The sequence below is a fragment of the Nannospalax galili genome, unplaced genomic scaffold, assembly GCF_000622305.1.
Source record: "Nannospalax galili isolate Female #2095 unplaced genomic scaffold, S.galili_v1.0 scaffold455, whole genome shotgun sequence".
NCBI classification, from domain to species: Eukaryota; Metazoa; Chordata; class Mammalia; order Rodentia; family Spalacidae; genus Nannospalax; species Nannospalax galili.
The window spans coordinates 834,218-841,609 of NW_008335815.1; the positions used below are offsets into that span (position 1 = coordinate 834,218).

The 7,392-nt window shown below is 46.5% G+C and overlaps 1 protein-coding gene across 2 annotated transcripts in view; it reads left to right on the forward strand.

Moving 5' to 3' along the window:
- Hmgcs2 (3-hydroxy-3-methylglutaryl-CoA synthase 2) overlaps positions 1-6,050 on the forward strand; it is a 32,888-nt gene extending 26,838 nt beyond the window's left edge. The window contains exons 6-10 of one of the 2 annotated variants that reach the window (XM_017797498.2): positions 1,079-1,249; positions 2,264-2,370; positions 2,906-3,031; positions 4,684-4,792; positions 5,612-6,050. In XM_017797498.2, coding sequence (XP_017652987.1) covers positions 1,079-1,249; positions 2,264-2,370; positions 2,906-3,031; positions 4,684-4,790 — 511 coding nt within the window. In that variant the 3' untranslated portion in view covers positions 4,791-4,792; positions 5,612-6,050. Of the gene's footprint in view, positions 1-1,078; positions 1,250-2,263; positions 2,371-2,905; positions 3,032-4,683; positions 4,796-5,611 lie in introns of both variants that reach the window. The other variant, XM_008830523.3, reaches the window with a different exon arrangement.
- Positions 6,051-7,392: the final 1,342 nt, after the last annotated feature.

Below are 7,392 nucleotides of genomic sequence, written 5' to 3' on the forward strand. Positions count from 1 at the left end.
TCTTTGATTTCTTTGTGTGTTCTTTAAATTCACTGAATTCTTTGATCATGTTTATAATTGTTCTTTTGTGAATTCCATGTCCTGCATCATCTCTAGGGGGTTCTCATTGTATGGCCTCTAGAGGACTATTGATTTTGGTGGGGATATGTTATTTTGGTTTTTCATGTTATTATTTTTTCTCTGTGATTTTGACATGTGAATTTCTTTGTAGTTTCTGATTCTTGTGTCAGACTCAAGCTTTCAAGTTTAGGTCTGCTTTTTTTGTGAACTTTATGTATTTTTGTGGTTTACTTTTTGGGCAAGAAAGGCTGGTTCCTCTAAGATTCCAGTTCTCTCTTTTGATTTTATATTGGAATGGCCAGATTGCTTTTGTCTTCAGGAGTTCCCACAGAAGCCCAAGTCAGATGAGGATCAGATGTGCTCAGGCTTTCTCCTAAGGTCTGGATCCCTCCAGGATAGATTTTGGCATCAGAAATTTGAGGGTTGGACTGGCCTGGGAGCCCGGCCCAGGAAAGATGCTGGTCTAGGGCAGCTGGTGGCTGTGCCACCCAGAAATGCAAAGGAAGCTGGGGGCAGGAGATGGCCCCAAGGGCCCCTGGGGACTGCACTAAGGAGCTGGGTTGTTCTGGATGTGAAGGACCAGGAAGATGAAAGGTCAGCCCTGGCGTCCAGGAAAGGGGCTGGAGGGTTGAGCAGACCCAGGGAAGCAGAGGGAGGTGAGCTTTACTTATATTTTTTGAGACAAGATCTTCCTATAGGCACAGCTGGCCTGGAACTCACTATGTAGACCAGCTGGCCTTGATCTCACAAAATCCACCTGCCTCTGTCTCCTGAGTGCTGAGGTTAAAGGCATGTGCATATTTTAATTTTCTAATAGAAAGTATGGATAGATTCCACAACAAAAATATGATGTAATAACATCATGGAATGACAGGACTCTTAATGATAAAGTTTTTTTTTGAAGTTCTCACTTTTCCAAGTATTGTAATAAAAAGGTGTGCCCTAAAGCTTTCTCTCTGGGAGCTGTTTCTCCCTCCTGGCATCACCTCTCACCTGGTTTCCTTGGGCTGCCTCGCAGGGGTCTAAAGCTGGAAGACACCTACACCAACAAGGATGTGGATAAAGCTCTTCTAAAGGCCTCCTTGGACACATTTAACAAGAAAACCAAGGCCTCGCTTTACCTCTCCACAAACAATGGCAACATGTACACCTCATCGTTGTACGGGTGCCTGGCCTCGCTTCTCTCCCAGTGAGTACTGCTTCTGGCCCAGGCCCTGTTCCCTTAGCTGCAGTCTAGGAAGAACCAGAGGATGGGTAAAAGGAATATGAAAACTTTTCTCAAAGGTGTATAGGGACAGTTCGCTAACTGTGTTAAACAGTGGTCTAAGAACATGCAGGAGATGCAAAATCTGCTCAGGCAACAAGAAAATAGAACTTGTGAGCCTGCTTTTAATCTCATCTATTTGAAATCTCTATACTTAATTCAGCATAAGGCTAGCTTTAGAGCCCACAACTCAACTCAAATCGATTTAACACTTACTGCTTTGATCTTGGAAAATAAAGACCTGTATTCCCATCACTTCCCTTATCTGTAAAATATCTAAGATAATACCTGCTTTCCAAAGTTTCAATGAGAATTGTCTATCAACAAAACCATAGTGCTTAGTAGATACTCAAATGCTAGCTGGTACTTGTATTGATTTTCCTATCTTGTGGAATTTATAAGAAGATATAACAGAAAAATACTTGTAAATGAACTTGATTAAATTACTGATGAAGGATGATGAAAAAAGCTGAGTCATAGGAATGTGTGCTGACATGGCCTGCAATCCCAACACTGGGAAGGCTGGGGTCGAAAGACTGCCATGAGTAAAAGGCCAGCCAGGGCTGCATAGTCTCTCTCTCTCTCTCTCTCTCTCTCTCTCTCTCTCTCTCTCTCTCTCTCTCTCTCTCAGTTAAATCATTGTAGTCAACTTGGGAGGCCTGAGGGTGAGCCCACTAGTCTGACCTCCACTTTAGCCACATGTCACTGACATCAGGGTCCCTTGTTCCACTTTCATGTTCTGGGCTGTGGCCATTCTCCTTTTGGCAAGGATGTCTTCTGGTCCTGTCCCTGGATTCTCCCAAAGATCCCTATTTGTTCTGGGTACTTGGAGCACATTTCCAGTTGTATGAGGTGGACAGGGGTGACATCAGATCGCCAGGTAGGCGCCTTATCTGAAATGTGGATTATAATACTCATGTGAAATTTTTTCCCTTATAGCCACTCTGCCCAAGAATTGGCTGGTTCCAGGATTGGTGCCTTCTCCTATGGCTCTGGCTTAGCAGCAAGTTTCTTTTCATTTCGAGTGTCCCAGGACGCTTCTCCAGGTGAGTCTCATCTTGAATCTGGTACTCCTGACAAGAACCATGTGGTGAAAGAAGCCACCTCGTCCTCTCCACCAAGGCTATTGTCTTGGCGGAACTATGTTGTGATTAAGAGCAAAGACAGTCCCTGTATAAGTTATGTATTTAAAGCACTTCCTCAACTGTAGCTCAAAGACTAGACGGAGGAGACGTGAAGGTAGCTATGAGGAAACGGTTAGATTGTTCCCACAGACTGGGCAAGAGGTAGTGGTGGTTTGGTTGCAACTGGTTGAGGAGAAGCTGATGGATCCGAGCTATCCATTAAGTATTTGTTGATTGTTTTATGACTGCTGTGATCAAGAACACACATGTAAGAACTATGGGGTAACCCTTGATGAAATGAATGAGTCTGCCTATGTGTTTTGCTAACATTATGCTTGCTTCTAATTTCTTGATCTTCTAAGCCCCAAGGCGCAGCTCCCACAGACCCTGGCAGTCTCTTAATCTCCAGTAAAAATGTCAGTAATGAGGATTTAACAATCTTGTGTTTGCTTCCCAGGCTCCCCTCTGGAGAATCTAGTGTCTAGTGTGTCAGATCTGCCCAAACGTCTAGACTCGCGGAGGCGCATGTCTCCTGAGGAATTCACAGAAATAATGAACCAAAGAGAGCAATTCTTCCACAAGGGTAAGGAAAAGGGCAGGAAGAGAGAAGGAAGCAAGCCGTCTTAGATTCCATGTCAGTGGCTGGGAGCCAGGGGGTTACCAGAACTCTACCCCTATAGTGGGCCAGGGTCAAGATTTTCATGGAAGGGGCTAGAGAGCACTCAAAAGCACTGGCTGCTCTTGCAGAGGACCTGGGTTCAGTTCTCAGCACCCATATGGTGGCCAACAACCATCTGTAACTCCAGTTCCAGAGGATCGATGCCCTCTTCTGACCTCCATGGGCACCGCATGACACAGGTGTACTTAACTCGCCTGCAGACAATACACTCAAGCACGTAAAATAAAAATAAATAAAAATTAAAAAGATTTTTTATGGGATATGATCGTGAGAAGAGAACTGTGTATGCACACATAGGCAGAACAGGTGGAGATAAGGGCGGCATGCAGCCTCCCAGCACACTGCCTGGAGCATTGGCAGGGACAGTGTGGTACCATGGAAGCCAGAAGTTGAGTCCGTGGACAGGCTCTCTGTACAAATTCTGAAACTGCCAACTTCAGAGTAGGAATCCAAATCTAAGCTGAGCTGTGCCATCTCCTACCTCTTTGTTTTTGGAAAATTATCAGACTTTCCCTAGTTGTCTCATTTCTAAAATTGTACCAACTTTGCAGGATTTCCTTCCAAAGAAGTGAAGTGAATTAGATCTTGTGGTCATCAGTCTGATTTGGAACAAGGACATGGTAGAATAAAGAAAAGCAAAGGGAAATAAAAGGGATCTTTGAAATGGACATTAAAGGACAAAGCACAAAGGGCTGCAATGATCCGGGCAGGGTGGCTCACACCTACAGTCTTGGCACTCAGGAGGCTGAGGAAGGATCACTGCTAGTTCAAGGCTAGCCTGGGCTACATAGTGAGTTTCAGGTCAGCCTGAGTGGGTTACCTAAAATAAGATACAATAAAAATCACCTGCTGCTGTGGATCAGATCCAGAGGTCTGAAGATGAGGCAAGAAATGCTATTGGGAAACAGGAAAGTCTGAGGTACAGCTCAACACAGGTACCACTGACAGAAGGATGTGATGACTGCAGTGGGTCAAAGGCATGTTTATTTTAGGAAAATTCTCTACTCGTGTAAGAAAAGTTTTCTATGTGTGTGTGCACATGCATGTGCACGTGTATGTATGCATGTGGAGAGTAGAGGACAACCTCAGATGTCATCCTTAGGAACACTGTTCATCTCCTTTCAGGCAGGGTCTCTCATCCACCTGGAATTCACCAATTAGGCTAGACTGGTTGGCCAGTGAGCCTGAGGAAATGCCTCCCCAGTGCTGGTTTTATAAACACTTGCCACCATGCATTTTTAAATGGGTTCTGAGGATCAAACACAGGGCCTCATACTTGTGAGGCAAAAATTTTATCACTGAGCTATTTCCCCAGTCCCTCTTAAAGTAAAAGCTTTGATAGCCAGGCAACTCTCAAGTACCGGATCCAAGATGGTGGCTTCTCTGATTCTCCTGTGATTCCCACTTCTACATAGTATATTAATAGTGGCTTTGCAGGCCCAGGCAGCACAGCTAGAAGTGTCTCATGCAAATCTGTAGTCCTTCTCATTACTATGTTCTCTTCTGTACACCCATGCCACTCTTTGTAAGCACTGTTTCTTTTCCTTGTCCCATAGTGAACTTCTCACCACCTGGTGACACCAGCAGTCTCTTCCCAGGCACTTGGTATCTTGAACGGGTGGATGAGATGTACCGCCGGAAGTATGCCCGCCGTCCCATCTAAAGGTGGTGAGTTAGTTTGTAGGGTTGGTGACTTAAAGGCCTAGCATCTTCTTGTAGGTAACAGATGAAGTTCTGATAATGTAGCCAGGTCAGAGAAGCCTGTAGCTTACAAAAAGATGAGGGGGTTGTTTGTATCAGGATTTCCAGTGAAAACTTGAGGGAGTCTCTGGGAAATGGATGTCTTTTGAAATCTTGGATGTGAAACAGACTTATTTACGTACCCAAGACGGGAAGTACCCCTAGAGGCTTACCAGAGTCCTGAGGAGCAGGCAGGGCAGTGGAGCCTGCAGATCATTGCTCCAAAGCAAGGAGATTGGTGACAAGACTAAATAGCTGTGCAAGAGATGTTCATCTGGGTGCTGGGGAGTGACTCCTCGGGGCAGGGTGGTTGTGAGTTCTGTTAGAGCCAGAAACCTCAGCTGGAGGGAGCTTTAGGCTGGGGAGGTGACAGTTTTCATATGATTCCTCCTGGGGAGAAGCAGTGAAGCTTGGGAAATTAGTGGGGCTCTGGAGGAGGGCTGGGGGAGAGGAGATGTGGAAGAATGCCTTACGGCATTTCTTTAAAGAAAATCAAGTGTTGTAAGTCTGTTGATAAAGGAGAGGCACAGATAGTGTGTGGAGTAGAACATTACCCTAACCATACCTTGGCTCCTGCAAGGTCCCTCAGACATGGTGGCTCAGAGCTGAGCAGGCAATGGGAGCACCAGGACCTCATAGTACAGGGGGGTCTCTTTGCACGGCTTTGCCTCTGTCAAGGAGCAAGACCTCGGGGCTGCAGTGCCTGGGATGAGCCATGATTGAATGTTTCTTCCCTGTCTACAGATCCATGTACACTTCTTGAGGAGAGTATCTGAACAGACCCTCTGCCCAGATAGATGTTTAAATTCCACCCATTGCTGGTAAATGAATTGACATAGAAGCCCCCATAAGATCGGTCTTGCGTTGACGCCCACCTCCCCTCAGTGTGACCTTCACGACGCTGCTGGAGGCTGCAGTCACTGCCGTGGGTTCATGGTGCTGTGGATCAGGGCTCCATGTGAGGTGGGGTATGGAGGAAAGGAGAATCGCTGACTTCCAGGGATGCAGATGAGCCGTCTCTTTCCAGATCCAGATAAACCTATTATTCATTCATTACGGCTTATTATTAGCAGACTTCTGTACTGTTATATTTTATGCTCATTTCTTGAAAGTTTCCTGAGAATTTCTAAATTTTGTACCTTGTTCTAAGTGCATATGTGGCAATTAAAATGAGAGGAAGAAATGGCTTGTATTTTCTGGAAGGTGAGACCCATTCAGAGGGCTGGGCACACCTCATCATCCCATCCTTTCCAATCACAGTCCAGTTCACGTGCCAACCACTATGGCAGATCTAAGGCAAATAAAGACAATGGCATACAGTTTTCCCCCCAGCTTACTTCTCTGTCCTACAGATGCCTTCGAGGCAGGGCCAGCAGGAACTGTGTCAATCAAATCTTGTCATGTCTGGCCAGTGTTACGTAGACTAAAACATAAAACAAAAACCATAAGGTTGGCCAAGCATGGTGGCACACATCTGAAATGCAGCCTTGGGAGGCTCAGGCAGAACTCAAGGCCAGCCTGGTTGTACATGGAGAACTTATCAAAACAAATGAATGAGGCAGAGATGAGATTCTCTCCACCTTGGGAGAGTGCTTTTCCAGGGTCCTCATAAAATAGTGGTTTGGGGATGAGGAGCTTGAGCAGAGGGGGAGGAAAAGGGACAGGGGAGAGAGGGGAATATGGGGTTGTCCTCCATGTCCTTTAGAAAGGCTCCTTTGGAGAACGGTTCTGTTGGAGGAAGCCAGCTGGCTGGGGAGCCACAGGGACCCACACAGAAACCAGATGGTGACTGTTCATCACACCACCAGTAAACCTGAGTAAGCCCCGGGTTGAGCAGCTAGTTCAACATCAACTGCTGCTGGCCCCAGACCTCAGGTGCCGCTGGGATCCTAGCCCATCCCAGTTGCAGCTTCTCCTGCTGCCTGCCCCTCCTCAGCAGGCAGCATCTCTGGCAGACCACTGCTCCTTCCTTAGATCACTGGAGTCATGTTTGTCCACATGGGCAGAAAGCCAGTGTTTATGATTCCTGAGACCAGGACATGGAGCCCAACCTTCTACCAGGCAGGAACTCTCTGCAGGGTCTTGGCAACCTCCTGTGTCCCACCTGGCCTGCCTCACCTCCACCAGGAGTCATTTGGATCCAGCTAAGGATGATGTCAAAATAACAGCATGGAGTTGTAAGATAGTTCAGCCAGTGAAGGCACCTGCTGCCAATCTTGACAACCTGGATTCTATCCCTGAGACCCACATGATGAAAGAAAACCAATGCTTGCAAGTTGTCCTCTAGTTACCAAACTGGGGTCACAGTCTGAACCCCAAAAGTCAAGTTTGGTTACCTGTCTTCAAGAAACCACACGTGCACTGTGGCATGCACATATCCCCCACGCATACACAAACGTGATTAAAATAAATAACAGGGTGTCAAGGTGCTGGCCAAGAGAATGAGTGCTGTCCCAGCACAGCAGCTGAGGGCCCACCTTGGACACAAGCACTCGGAATGCACTGGCCACATCCCATGCATACAG